The following is a 15,180-nucleotide window of genomic DNA, read 5'->3' as shown; positions in this document are numbered from 1 at the left end:
AATATTTGGATGTAAGTTATCGTCTTGTTGAATCCATCTATACTTAGTTACTTCATATGAAGTAATTTCTGGCAAATAGTCTGACTCCTCTTATTGATTTGCCACATAAATAGGAACTTCAAGGCAGGCAATTTATCTATAGATGTATTTTTTTAATAGCGAAATTGTACCTAAGTAAGTTTATACTGTAGCCATCTGTTTTTGATTTTTTCGAAGAGTCCTATGCTGAAGGAAACAACTAACAATTGTTATAGCTTGTTTACATCCAAATAAGTAAGTGGTTAAAAAAACAGTCGAAATCCAAAGATTTCTTAGTTTTCGAAACCAAAATTCAAATAATTGCCCAAATCTGTGCCTTCTACAATTTTCAAAGCAAAACAGACGATAAATGGACTGACATGGGAAATCTAAATTTGCATTTCACAACATATCAATTCATCTTGGGAAGAACTTTTCGCTAACTGATTTCTTCCTCAAAACGTGAGTAAATAAAAATACAGAAAAGACAGTTAATATTTGTTTTGAGTATAGTGCTTCCAAGAAATCAGTTCGCGAAAGGTTCTTGCCTCACTTCTTGGTATATGAATTGAAACAATCAAGTTATGCTTGTTATGCTTGAAATATTAGCCGGGTATCTGCATTTATATGATAACATAAACCTATATTGGCGATTTTACATTGGTCCAATAATAATTCAAATGTTGCTTCACGAGGAGGTAATCCTCCAGTAACAAACGCTCTTCCATTTTAAAACTCTTCGACGATAATCCTGTAATGAGCGTTCGCCTTTATTATCAATATTATTTCCACCTGTGTCATATCCGATTTGTCTCATCTTGTTTGGGGTTAAGGTTAGTATCATCATACCAATCAAAAACTATATGAACTTCACTCGAAATTTTTAGTTTCTTAAGAATTACTTGAATCATTTTTGCACCCAAATCATTAAAAGCTGTAAGCCTTGGACGCTTCAATTTTTCCATTACGTCTATAATTTTGAAATAACTTTTCCAGAAGAAGAGATGACATTTTTTAAAATCATTACAAAGCTTAATTGAATCATTTTAATGAAATGCGCCCTTGGACATCAAACCAGGAACTGCCCTCTACCTAAAGGGCGTGAAAACAAGGTTAGATGTTGCAATTGCAACGAGGAGCACAAAGCAAACTACTCGATGTACAGGAAACACATCGAATATTTGGACATGCAAACGGCAAGAAGAAACCGAAGTCAACCACAAGCTAAGGCAGCTCCAGCTCCACCTCACCCGTCAGCCTTCAGGACTACAGTAGGAGGACGCTCATACGCGCAAACCACCAAGGAATCTCAACAACCAACCTCCAGACCGGAAGGAGTAAAGAACGCATGGGCTGAAATTAACAAGATCGTTAACGTCGAAAAAATGATGGCCATCCTGCAGGATATGAAGAACGAATTATTAGAGGCAAAATCATTTGCAGAACATGCAATGATTTTCTTAAAATATGAAGAGATCTACAATGCCAATTAAGCATTTAAAGATCCTTCAGTTCAACATAGCCTCATTCCGGCTAAGAATCAACGAGCTACAAGAGACGGTAATAAGACACAATCCAGATGTCATATGCCTGTCTGAAACACGATACATGACGGCGACGCAACTACCAAGGATAACAAATTACAATGGATACGGAAGGAGAGACGTGCCCAACGACAGAGGAGTAGCCATCTATGTGAAAAACAACATAGAATGGAACCAAGTTACCATGGAAACCAACCACTTTGAGAGCGTAGGAGTCAAAGTAGGAGGTACTAATATCTTTTCTATTTACAGAAAAACTTAAGAAGAACTAGCCATTGAAGAATTAGATGCCATGCTCAACTCAGCACCAACCGTGGTCTTAGCAGGGGATTTCAACGCCAAACACACATCATGGGGATGTGCAACGGACACAGCACCAGGAACAGCACTACTAAGGTACTGCGAAGACAGGGACAAGATGTTATTCGCACCAGACGAACCAACAAGGATCAGCCCCATAAGAGGACACAACAATTCAACACTGGACTTATTCGTCACAAAGGACGTCATCATAGAAGATGTTAGAGCCAACTTCGAATGCAGTTCGGATCACAAATCAGTTACTTGAAGGATGACATCAAGAGTCGATCTACCCACCATAGAACCAGCAGAAAGATGGCGATGGAAAGACGCAAATTAGCCCAACTACAGAAGACAACTAAACCAAATCGAGATGAAGAGGGAATTTCATTCAATAGAAGAAGTCGAAAGAAAAATAGAAGAGATAACTAGGAGAATACAACAAGCCATGGAGGACAACATACCGAAGTCTATGACGAATAACAAAGGACTGATCATACCTACAGAACTTCAGGCCATCATCAAGGACAGAAACAAGGCCAGAAGAGCATTCCAGAGGACCAGAAGGCAGGAATTCAAGGAATACGGAGACACCCTATCCGAAGAAATAAGAGTAAGACTGAGAAGTCTTACTGAAAACTAGTGGCACAATAACATCAGGAAAGCTGAAGAAAACGAAGGAAACGTGTGGAAAATGCTGAAAGCCAAGAGAAGAGGAAAACAAAAGATGCCACAAATTATGGACAACGAGGGAATACATTTCGAAACTCAAGGAAAAGTAGATGCCATAGCAAGGAACATGGCAGCTATACACAGACAAAACCAGGACATGTCGGACCCAAGAACAAGAAGAGAAGTCGACTACGAATACAACAGGATAAAAAGAAGAAACGAATTCCAAGTAGAAGAAGAAGACTACTCCAGCCCATATGAAGTCGCAATGATCATCAGGAAACTAAAAGGAAGCAGAGCACCAGGACCAGAAGGGATTCACAACATCACCCTAAAGGAACTCCCAAAGAAGATCATAGTGCAACTGCACTATATCTTCAAATTTTGCTTGGAAAAAGGACATTTTCCGAGCAACTGGAAACACGCGAAGATCATCCCACTTCTAAAACCAAAGAAAGATGGAAGAAGACCAGAAAGCTACAGGCCTATTTCTCTCCTGGAAACCATGGGAAAAATTCTGGAAAAGATCATCTACAAGAGACTGATGAAGCACACAGAAAGAAGAAGAATTATTCAAGAGGACCAATTCGGATTCAGAAAAGGAAGAAACTGCGAACTGCAGCTAGCAAGAATCATCAGCTACACCAAAATCAAATTCAACAGGAAACAAAGGACAGGACTAGCCATACTGGACATAAAAAAAGCATATGACACGGTTTGGAAAAAGGCACCAATCTTCAAGATGGACAAAGCTAGGCTACCACACTACCTCATCAACATTTGTGACACTTGATCTGTCCAACAGAACATTCCAAGTATCAGCGGACCAAAAGATGTCAGCAATCCAGGATATTCAGGAAGGAATGCCTCAGGGCAGCATTTTATCGCCAATTTTATATAACATTTTTGTTTCAGACCTACCTACAGATCCAAGAACTTCAACAGCTCTGTATGCAGACGACACAGCAGTGTATGCATCCGGAAAAGACGAAGGAAGAATAATCAGGGATATAGAAAACCACTTGGACAAAATCACGAGATACACCGAAAAATGGAAGATAAAAATCAACGCCCAAAAGACGCAATTCATAGTCTTCAGCCAGAGTTCCAGACCACCACGAAACCAAATCAGAGTAGGAGGCAACAGGATCCAGGATGAAAAATCAGTCAAGTACCTAGGAGTCCACCTCGACAGAAGACTCAACTTAAGGGTGCATGCACAAAAAACTAAGGTAAAAGCTAATGCAATTCTCCCTTTCATTTTTAGGACCAGTCCACTGTCCAAGGCCAAGAAGATTCAGTTATACCAGGCCTATGTTAGATCGGTGATGCTATATGCTGTACCAGTGTGGATTTCCATAGCAGAAACACACTGGAGAAGATTAGAAGCCACGGAAACATCATGCTACCGGATCATCGACGGAACATCATGGGAGAACAGAATCACGAACGCAACCATCAGAGAAAGGCTCCAGTACACACCACTGAGGGAGGTGGCTGAGAAAAGGACCAGGTATTTCTTCCACCAGGCCACAAGAAGACTCCATAAGACCAGGGGCATCCTCGAGAATAACAGGATCTAGAGGATGCATAGATCTACCCATAGACTGATCGACCATCTGATCAGGGTCTAGCCGGATGGTTGCCGGAAAACAGCCATGCAGGGAATTAGGTACGGTGCTTTAAATTAGTACCTACAGAAGAAGACGAGGATATATCCACACAAAGATGTCCAGGATGCCGAGAGGTCAAATCATCAAGAAGCTGGCGGTGCAAGAGCGGGACGCCGAAGAAGAAAGAAGGCTAAAATGAATGAAATAAATGACATGTAAATTTTTTATGAGGCAATAAACGTTTTTATTTTTATTTTTTTATTTTTTTATTTTATATCATTTTAATATAATAAACAATCTGTAAATACTACGAAGGTCGAAAACAAGAATTTTTCCAGGCATATTGTGGGCAAAAAAAGACAATTTTTATAATGAAGTCATTTTGAAATCATGAAATCATTTTTAGTTTAATTTGGAAATCTGAAACTTTCCCGAAAACTTCTTTAAATATTAAATTCTAATGTAGAAGCGGTTAAAAAGGGAGATTGACACAGATTTGTAACAGAGATTTTTAATAAGAAAAAAATATTAGACAAGTAGCATACGAATTTCACAATATCGCCATTTTTTATAATTAAAAGTGTTTGGATACATCTCATTTTTTTCCGAAAATGTCCATATGTATTGTTTTAAAAATAGCAATCGAAATATCTAAACTGAGAACTAAGGGAATTAAATGTTCCTCCACGTCAATAAAAAAAAGTGTTTTGTTGCTCATGTATCTTATGTATGCATTTCGTTTTTCCTTAGCTGCAATCTTGTCTTCATGTGTAAACGAGGGTTTATTTTTTTTTGGTCTGTTTATGTTGATTTTTTTTTGTCGTCTATCCGTAGATAGGCAGAAGAATCCGATGATGTCAAAATCAAACGTAGAGTCCGACAGGTATGTATACTATCACCCCTGTTGTTCAACATATACTCTGAGGAAATTTTTCAAGAAGTACAAAATGAAGAATGAATCAATAATATCAGATACGCGGACAATACGGTGGCATTCGCTGACAGTTATGAAGCCCTTCAGAAGGTAATGAATAGAATCACAGAAGTAAATCCGAGATATGGACTTTCACTAAACAGTAAGAAAACAAAATGTATGACCCTAAAAAAGAACAGCAATTTGGAAGAATCAGTGTGAATGGTCAACGAATAGAAAGAGTAAAAACATACACCTACCTTGGTACGAACGTCAATAAAAAAATTGGGACCATTCCCTATAAATTAAATGTAGGATAGAGAAAGCTACATTTCATAAAATAGCTAAGCTATTCAAATTCATTATTTATCAGTACCCATAAAAATCAGGTTTACTACGATGTTATATCTTTCATATACTGTTACCTGCAAGCAAATTGAGGCTTTCGAAATGTGGCTTTGTCGTCGAATCCTGAAGGTATCCTATATCTACCACGTTAATAATTAGGACGTAATATTAAGAAGACAAAAAGCAAAAGAACTTTTAACCAAAATAAAAATAGTAAAAATCGACTACCTCGGTCACATCTTGTGGAACAACGAAAGAAATGAATTGCTGCGATTCATTTTACAGGCAAGAGAAGAAGGAAAACGTGGACCAGGAAGGCGAAAGATTTTCTGGCTGAAAAATCTACGTACATGGTTCAATACAACAACCACGAATCTGTTCAGAACAGCAGTGTGCAAAATATAGATTGCCAGGTTGGTCGTCAACAAACGGATAGGCACAGAAGAAGAAGTTGTAATATTAGCACTACTTGGAATATTAGCTTTTAGTTTTGCCCAGGATTCTTCAACGTTGTCTATTTCTGTTATGAAGTTTCGGGATATATTTTCTTTCATTCTTCTTCTTCTTCTTTCTATTTATAAGCAATTCTGCTTGTTCATTGGCGGATTAATACCTCTATGGAAGGTCGTCACTCCATCTTTTGCGCGGTCGTCCTATACTTCTTCTGCCGATTGGTGACTTATCACATGCTATTTTGACGATACGGGCCTCCTCCATTTTGTGTCCATTCATTTATACACTGTACGTTACATTTTCTTCTAATGTCTTAATTTCTCTTTCGATCTCTCAGCGTATTAGTACTCTCATCTCTTCCGTTTCCAGTAGCCTTTGCGTTGTGGCTGTGTCGGGTCTTGTTTCTGAGGAATATATCATTACTGGTTTTACACTGGCTTTATAAATTCTTTACTTCAGCTCAGTGTTAATGTGTCTGTTTCGCTATATGGTGTTATTAAGGCATTCTGCCAGTCTATTTGCTTTTTGTATTTGATCTCTCACTTCTTTGTCCAGGTCTTCATAGCTAGACAGTGTAATTCCCAAGTATTTTATTTCCATTACTTGTTCAATACTGATGCCATCAATTTCTATTTTACATCTGGTTGATTCTTTGCAGACTACTATTGTTTTAGTTTTCTGAGATGAGATTGTCATATTAAATTCTTTCGCTCTTATGTTAAATCTGTGGACCAGTCTTTGCAGGCTATATTCTTCCATTCGGCTTTGGTAAATTTTAGAAATTCTATATTAAATTTACTTATATAGTTCAGTTCCCTTCATTTCGTGGATTAATATGGGATAATTCGAGCTCTGCATACCACTAAACTATGTTGTGTCATAGCATTTGCTGACGTTAAAGTTCTTACGTCAAGTATGTGGCTAGGAAGAAGAACCACAAGAGGAATTTCTCTCAGAGAAAGAATAAGGAATGAGGGTAAATTAAAAGAGACTGGAGTCCAGGATACGGTGAGACGGACACGAGCATGACGTCGCAAATGGAGAGATTATGTCGACAGCATGGACCCAGGAAGAATCGCAAAATGTGCAAAAACATAAACCCAATACTAAAAGATTACTAGGAAGAACCCCGAAGAGGTGGTATAATAGCTGGACATCAACCTCAAAAGAGCTGGAATGATAGAATATGCAGGACCATCTCCTACAAGAAGAGGAAGAAGATTTAACAGTCGTCTTATAGTTATAACGTTATAAAAAATTGTCAAAATTGGGCACTAAATAAAAAAAGTTTTTATGATCAAAATTAACATTTTATATTGGCCTTTTTTTTCTGCAGCTTACTGTATTATAAAACGTGCTTCCTAAACATACTAAATTGTACAGCTTTTAACTAATTATCTACTTTTTAATATTATTGTTTTATTGCAATTTACGCAACTTTTTGTCCGGAAGTCCGGAATACTAAATTTATTTTAGTCAAAGTTGTGAGGTCGTTCCCGTAGAAAAATTGTTTCTGATTCGGTTTCTTTGCGGATTCTTGTTCTAAAATGTCTCCTTTAAACAAATTTGAAGGATGCTGGGCGAAATTTTTGGAAACAAATTATTTAAACAAATTTCAAAAATCACCTTTTTTACTCAAAAAAATATTTTTTGTACTTTTTGTGTTATTCTAAACAAAAAATGTCATTGATTGAAAACTCATGTAAAGTATTATTTTTGAAGTTGCCAAGTGCCTAAATTGAAGTTTAAACATTCAGTTTCGAGATTGTGAAGAGTAATCGGAGCTTTTTTAAATTTAGACCATTGTTTCTTAATTGTTAGTTATGCGCGTCGATAAATATGATGCGTCTCTGTGGCACTATACATAATTTATTATTATACGTATTTACGCGAAAGATTTATTAAAATTTTGTACAGTAGTAGGTACACAATAAATTTCATAATCAACTATCTTAATGATAAATTAGAAAATTTTAATAAATATCATTATTTGTTGCGATTTTTTCGCGTAAGTACGTATAATATGTGCGACAGAGAAGCACCATATAGTACGGCGGCCTAAACATCGAGTGGACGTGCATAATTAATAATTAAAAAACAACGGTCTAAATTGAAATAAGCTTCGATTGCTCTTCAGAATCTTGAAACTGAATGTTTAAACTTCAATTTATTCACTTGGTAACTTCAAAAATATTAATTTAAATTAAAATGACAGGTGTCCTTGTTTATTTAAAATGACACAAAAAGGTTTTCCGGGAGGTGCTTATTGGAATTTGTTTAAAAAAATGTTTAAAACAACTTCTGCGCCAAAATTTTGCCCGGTATCCTTCAGATTTGTTTAAAGGGGGCATTTTTGAACAATAATCCGCAAATAAACTGAATCAGAAACATTTTTCCTACAGAAGCTGTCTCACAACATGGACTATTAGAGCTTAATGTGGTTTTAGATGATTATCTTATAAGGTTCAGTTGTAAACTTTTTTTTTTAATCTGCTAATGGTTTAGTAGCAGGAAATTATTAGCATAATGGAAAAACAAAGAAAGGAACAGCGGAAAATCCTAGAACAAGCCAGGACCCAGAAAGGGTTTTCGAGCTACTGATGATGATGATGAATGGTTTATTAGGAAAATGGATGCCATATATTTCTTTTTTATACCTACATCTTATGGATTTGAAACTTTTACTGCACTTTTAGGCTATGAATTTTCTACTACCGTTACGGAATAGGACTGCTTGAATCTGAGAGTCGATTTTTTTATTCTATGAAAAACGCTAAAGATGATGATGAACAGCGCGTAAAATATATCTTTTCTTATGGAGGATATTCTTAACCACCGTGAGATATCCAATCACTGTGGTTCTTAAACCTTTTATGGAGATTTAGGTACTTAAATAAATTTATGGTTAGGTGTATTACAGTTATATATGAAATATTAGACCTAATAATGCCTATCGCAATGCGCTTTATATTTTATATATCTTATAAAAAACCGTAAGTATAAACCAATATTAAATTTAAAAACAATTCGTTCTCATGACTTTCACAACTGCGCATTACAATTTTACCGAATTATACACCTAAAATATGACTTACAATCCATAAAGATCTCCTAGGGCCTCTTGCACCTAGATCGTAATTTGGAACGGATGCTGATGTAGATCGACTGCTGTTTGCTGCATTGTTCGACCAAGTATTACTGCGCGGTCTACTAATATAGCCTGACGAACTGGCACGTTCGGTGTTATTATTTTTTCGACTAGGCATTTGATCATTTCTATTGTAGCACTGAATAACCACAATTTACATTAAAATAAAACTATTTCACTGTGCATCACTTTCACTTTTCAAATCATGTTTTCTTCGACAAAAATCAACGACCCTGGTGATGACGACACGTTACAAAAAATACGTGATATGACTAGCACAAACTGAGTAGTTATCTAAAATATTAAGCTTTAATTAAAACTGTAAATAAAAGATAACACCATAAGATTTGTTTAATAATGTATACAATCAAGTTTGCCAACTTTCCAAACGCTAAGTATTAATAACGGTGTGTACCTACTAGAATATTAATTATAAATAATTTATTATTAATAATACTATAAAGAAAATTGTTTTGTACACCTGCTTTATGTTCCTTCTTGGCTGGCTAGTAAGCATACACAGTAATGATATTACTTATTGGCTTATCTATTATTTATTGTACCTACACAACGTTTTATAAAAGCAGGAAGTATTTGTGAATAATTTAAATAATTAGTTTTATTTTTACAGTTGTTCAACAATACCACTCTAAGATCTATAATTTTACGATTATTATTTATTCGTGCGGTGTTATTTTAGAATATTTATGATTCATTTATTTTAGTCTTCTGATTTTACAATTTAACTACACGCGAGTTTTCGTATATTTTGCCAATGTTAAAGGTATCAGAGATGAAAATGATAAGATAATATAGTAATTAAATTGTACAAAACTGCGCAAAATATTATATTTATGTATATTATTTTGAAGAAAAAGTTGATCGAAAACCAGAATATAAAATAATTTATCGCTTATATTGTATACAACTAAGGTATGGGCAGGTAATATGGCCGCCTTAAGAACATTTGTCTGTATTTGTGGCCAAATATAAGTCTTTTAAAAAAAGTAACTGTTATTACAGTTATATGAGTTATCTAAATATATATTTGTTTTATAATATTTCAAAAATTGATAAAAATACGATATTTATGACGTAATTAAAAAAATGCTGCTATTGGCCATATTACCAACATGGTGTCGGCAATACGGCCACTCTACAATAAGTAAATTTTTATCTCTAAATATGAAATTTAACACAAAACAATAAAATAGTTTCAGAATTTTTAACAGTTTTATTAAATGTTAAGCAAATACAGTACAAAAACTTGATATTATCTTATTTTTCACAATGAGGGCATAAGAATATATCAATTTTGTCTTTGGCTGTGAGACCCATGCACTCTTCGTGGACATAACTGCTATATACGCTACATAGTCTCATATCTACCATTCTGTCTTCCTTTCATAAGGAAGGACTTCAATTTTTCTGTTGGATTGGGTAATTTTCGTAGCATTAACGGGATTTTTTTACCACCTGCAGTATACGTATTGGCTTCAATATTTTCTGAATCGCTTATAATCAGTGGCGCACCTAGAATTTGCTTCTGGGGTAGAGGTTTTGGTTGCTCACCAAAATTTTTTTATGATGTTACCTCCATTTTGAGTCCTTAAAATGTGTAAGTAACAGTGTCGGAATAGGGTCCTGTCGAAATGCAGCTACCGAATAAATCTTTAGTAACAACTTGAGCTCGACTATTGATAGCTAGTTTTCTTGGCTTTTTGTTATTGTCCTTGATTGCTGCATTTTCAGGAATTTCGAGCATTCTTGTGAATGAAGTATTGTGGATGTTTGAGGAATCACTCTGATCGTCTTCTGAATCAATAAATTCATCGCTGCTAGAGTTATGCAAGCTAAAGGGATGAGTCAGAGTTTCTACTATCAGTGTCTAGAAAGTGTTTTTTCGGGCGATTTTTCGGTTGAATACCCGAAGTGGAAGGTCGACAAGAGTTGCTATTATCAGTGTTCAGACATACTTCTTTTGAGCTATTTTTCAGTCTTAAATTTTTGCAAAGTGTTGAAGCCAAACAGAGAAAGAGCTTCAATATTCATGCTGCCTTTTGCAGTCATTTGAAAAACAGCACCTGGAGGTAGTGAGTCAACCCATTCTGGTTTACTACGTTTACTCTTAAAAAGCACTATTGGAGGGATTGCCGTACCAAGAGCATTATCACAAGAAACGATGGTAACACTCTGTCCAGATCAGTTGCAACAACATGTAACATCTAATTTGCGAAAGACGGATAAAACGTTGAACTAATTCTGCTTCTTTGGCATTTGTAAGTATAGTTTGTCGCCCTAGACAAGACTTACTTGCTTTCCATCTTCTAAATATCGTCGAAGTGTCCGCCTTGGGATGTAATATGTACGACTAGCTGTGTTAATTGCGGTTCCATTTTGCACCGCTCTTAAAGCTGCTGAAAAATTTTCTTTGGTCCAGTTGTGTCGTAGGCCAGCAAGCAAAATATTTACTGTAGAGTAATATGGCCACAGGAAGATAAATATGGCCATGGCCATCACCATACTTTCCACCTGGTCATATTACTCAACACTGTATTTTGATGTTTGTCTACGAAAAGATGTAATAAATCGAAAACTATACACTAAAATAAGAAGATATACACGGTTATTAAGGTCTACGAAACATGTAAGTACAATTAATATAATAAAAACTTACCAATTAAAACGAGTTATTATTTTTTTAAAAATTATGAAATTAAGAACCAGCTTCTACAATGGCGACTTTTCACAACAATGACGTATTGTGCTGACGTATAGTGAATGTGGGACCCTCTGTTTAACAACCTGATTTGTCTAAATTAACATTTTTGTTGTTTTGCTATTTGCCTTGTTCGATTTATGTTAACTTTGCTAATGTGTTGACATTCCATAATACTTCTATATAACTAAACTTTGAAGAAATAAAAATTATTAATTTGTACCTACTATTTGTTTAATACTCTATCATAATCTTCCTTTCTTCTGGTAACTAATAAGAAGGTAAATCTGACAGGAATGTAGATACCGTTATGTGTGAAGGAAGGTGCGTCCTAGCTTTTGATGAATGTTCTCCATTATTTTCTGTTCTTCGCCATTTGTATCGCTTCTTGCCAAGATTTATCCTTATTTCGTATTATCTCTGCTATATCGCTTTTCCAGTCTTCTGTTGGTGCCTCTGTTTGGGGGTTTTTATTTGGTATTATTGCCTTATGTTTCACCTCTTGGTTTAGCTTTTTACACTGTTTTCACTTTGCTGTTACTGTCTATCCGTGCTATATGACCGAACCATACTAATTTTTCTTGTCTTATCATTCTTTTGAGGTACTACATATTTGCTGCTTGTATCTTGCTCTGGCTTAAAATCCAGTTTGCTGTTACCTATGTCAACGTTGTCCTATATATTGTTTCGTACATTGTCATCTTCATTTTTCTTGATATCTTTGTTTTTGAGGAATCCTCTATCTATTGCGTGGAATAGTTTTCCTCTGCTCTCTAGTCCGTTATCGAGATCATCATCGATGCTTCCTCTGGTATTTATTACTATTCCCAGGTATTTGTAGATATATGTTTGTTTGCTTTATTTTTTGTTGATCTGTCACTACTTCGATTAGGTCATCCAAGCCTTCTTTCCTTGTTATTTCCATTAGCTGTGTCTCTTCTTTATTTACATTTGGCCTGTACTTTTTTGCTCCTGAGTTCTATTTTTCAGAGTATACTTTAGTTTTTCTGCGGTTTCGGTGAATAGTACCTACTATGTCTTCTGCAAGATTTTTATTATTTTATTTTACCATAGTGCCGTTTCTCTTTTTTATTAATATTTCTTGTGGACCCACAAATTAGTTTTGTTATATTTATCATAGTACTTCCAAATTTTCCAAATTCTTCTTCTAATATTTCTCTCATTTCTCCTTCTTTGTCCACTTCCTTCTCGAACTCCTCCTTGTATCTGATTTTCACTGTTTCTTCCCTTATGTATTTTAATTATTTCCTTGTACTTCTTATTCTTGTCCCTTGTGCTTTTCATTTCTATTATTTTGCTGTTAAATGTAGTTTTCAGTAAGTAGTGGTCACTGCATATTTCATAGCTTCTTCTCACCCTTACGTCTGCTATCCAGCTTCTCTTGTTTTTTGCACTATCACTATATAATTGATTATTCGTTTCATGATATAACTTCTCTTGTGATCTTATGTATCTTTTTATGTTGAAAATGTGTATTCATCATCATCACATAATTGTCTAAACAGAATTCAGTTAATAATTTTTCATTGTTGTTGATTTTATTTTCTCTGTATGGTCCTATAACATAAATGCCAGAATGACAAATAAGTACAAAAATGGAACGAACATCTCCTGTGATTACTATTTTCGCTGTACAATCATTTATTACTTCTTGCAGTTTGTCCTACAACTCATTTTTTTCGTTTTTTGTTGCATCTTCATCAGGTCCATAACATATTATAATTAGGTTTGTAATCGCTTCCTTTCTGTCCATCTCTATCCAATTCCTTACTTTGTTGATAATATTTTTCTTTACCGTGCATTGATTGGGTTCTCTGACTAAGTTCTCTTTTTTTTCTACTCTTCCATATTTCGCTACAATTCGCTAAATGGCGCCAGCCAGTTACGGTGTACTATCATCAGTTTTTCCCTTGCAATCGTGCTTATTTGGTAGATGACATCGTTAATCTTCCCCGTAATAAGGTACTGACCTTCCTAGAACTGCTGCAACTTGGGAGAAAAATGCCTTCGCTTCTTTGGGTTATAGAGCCAGACTTTATCATTCTTCTTAAACCATCCCTTTTCGGCCTGGGTATCGTACCGTTTCGTCATTTTCACCAGGTACTTCTACTACGTCATCCAAGTTCTGGATCACAAGATAGTCACATCTCGTAAAAATAGGACTTTTTCTGCTATTTGGTCTGTTGATTCATTAACAGTGGATCTGTAGACCATTACGAAGAATAGAAGGTACTGGTTTCAGTCTCGCTAGTGATTAAACATCATTTATACCAAATACTTGCCAACTGTCTTATTCATTCGATCTACCATTCCATCCGATTGCGGGTGGCTGTAGTTCTTGTTTTCTTCATGCCTAATCTATCGAAGATCCTCTGGAATAGATCACTCTCGAAAGTTCTTTCCTTGGTTACTATCGATCTTCAAAGGAACCCCAAATGGGCTGATTTACTCTTTGATCAAAACATCTGCAATAATGGTGGCCTTCTGGTTTGGAATTACGTAGATCTCGACTCACTTCGTGAAGTAATCCGTCACGACCAACATGTAGTTGCAGTCATTTTCACTTTCTAAAAATGGCCCGGTAATGTCAAAAGCTATTCTTATTTCAAACGGATTTCTAATATTGTATTGTGTCATACGAGCATTTCTTTTTTGGCAAGATCCGTTACTCGTGGCACATGTGGTACCTTTCTTACACCAGTTATTCGCATGGTTGGAATTATTCATCCAATAAAAGCGTTGCCGAATTCTGTGAAAGGGTTTCTTTACACCGAAATGCCCTCCTGTTCGACTGTTGTGTAACTGACGAAGTAGTTCGGCTATTCTGCTTTGGAATCACCAACTGTGTTCTCTTCTCAGACCCACTATCATTTCCCAGTACTGGTTTAAGCAAGCCGTCTTCAATGATAAAAGAGTCCCACTTTGCCCAATACGCAATTGTTAACTACTCAGCATATTTTTGATACTTCGTGCCAAGACGGTCAACTGTTTTCTTATTTCCATTTTCGAATTTTCTTTAAAACTGGATCTTTCTCCAATTCTTCTCTTTGTGGTTGACCACCGTTGATCTTAGCACTGCTGTTTAAATTGTTGAATTAAATTGACTGGTCGCTGGTTAATCGTGGTGGTAAATAGTTGGTCGATAGGGTGAAGAAATAACTTATAAAATGAAATCTCTTCACACGTTCTTTATTGTCTGCTCTTATGGCAACATATGGAAACATACTACCCTTATAAAATTGTAATAACTTTGCCTAGGGCTGACAGGGTTGCCGGCTAGGCACATTAAAACTTAGGGCTAAGAATTTACATATAGGTACATAGAATAGAAATATTTTAAAACAATAGAATAAAAATATTTTGAAACAATTTTAAACAAACTCCCCCGTTGAAGAGTACCTTCAAAATAGATTATAAATTTAAATAAAGTC

General features: G+C 35.5%; 1 protein-coding gene across 2 annotated transcripts in view; it reads right to left on the bottom strand.

Annotated features, from left to right (window-relative positions):
• The window catches only part of Nedd4 (E3 ubiquitin-protein ligase Nedd4), a 144,687-nt gene extending 135,371 nt beyond the window's left edge, over positions 1–9,316 (bottom strand). Inside the window, exon 1 of one of the 2 annotated variants that reach the window (XM_072523307.1) lies at positions 8,957–9,316. In XM_072523307.1, coding sequence (XP_072379408.1) covers positions 8,957–9,127 — 171 coding nt within the window. In that variant the 5' untranslated portion in view covers positions 9,128–9,316. The remainder of the gene's footprint in view (positions 1–8,956) is intronic. The other variant, XM_072523309.1, reaches the window with a different exon arrangement.
• Positions 9,317–15,180: the final 5,864 nt, after the last annotated feature.

This window comes from Diabrotica undecimpunctata, chromosome 2 (genome assembly GCF_040954645.1).
Source record: "Diabrotica undecimpunctata isolate CICGRU chromosome 2, icDiaUnde3, whole genome shotgun sequence".
NCBI lineage: Eukaryota > Metazoa > Arthropoda > Insecta > Coleoptera > Chrysomelidae > Diabrotica > Diabrotica undecimpunctata.
The sequence above is the reverse complement of the archived record's forward strand: the minus strand, read 5'-3'. Positions and strand labels throughout refer to the sequence as shown.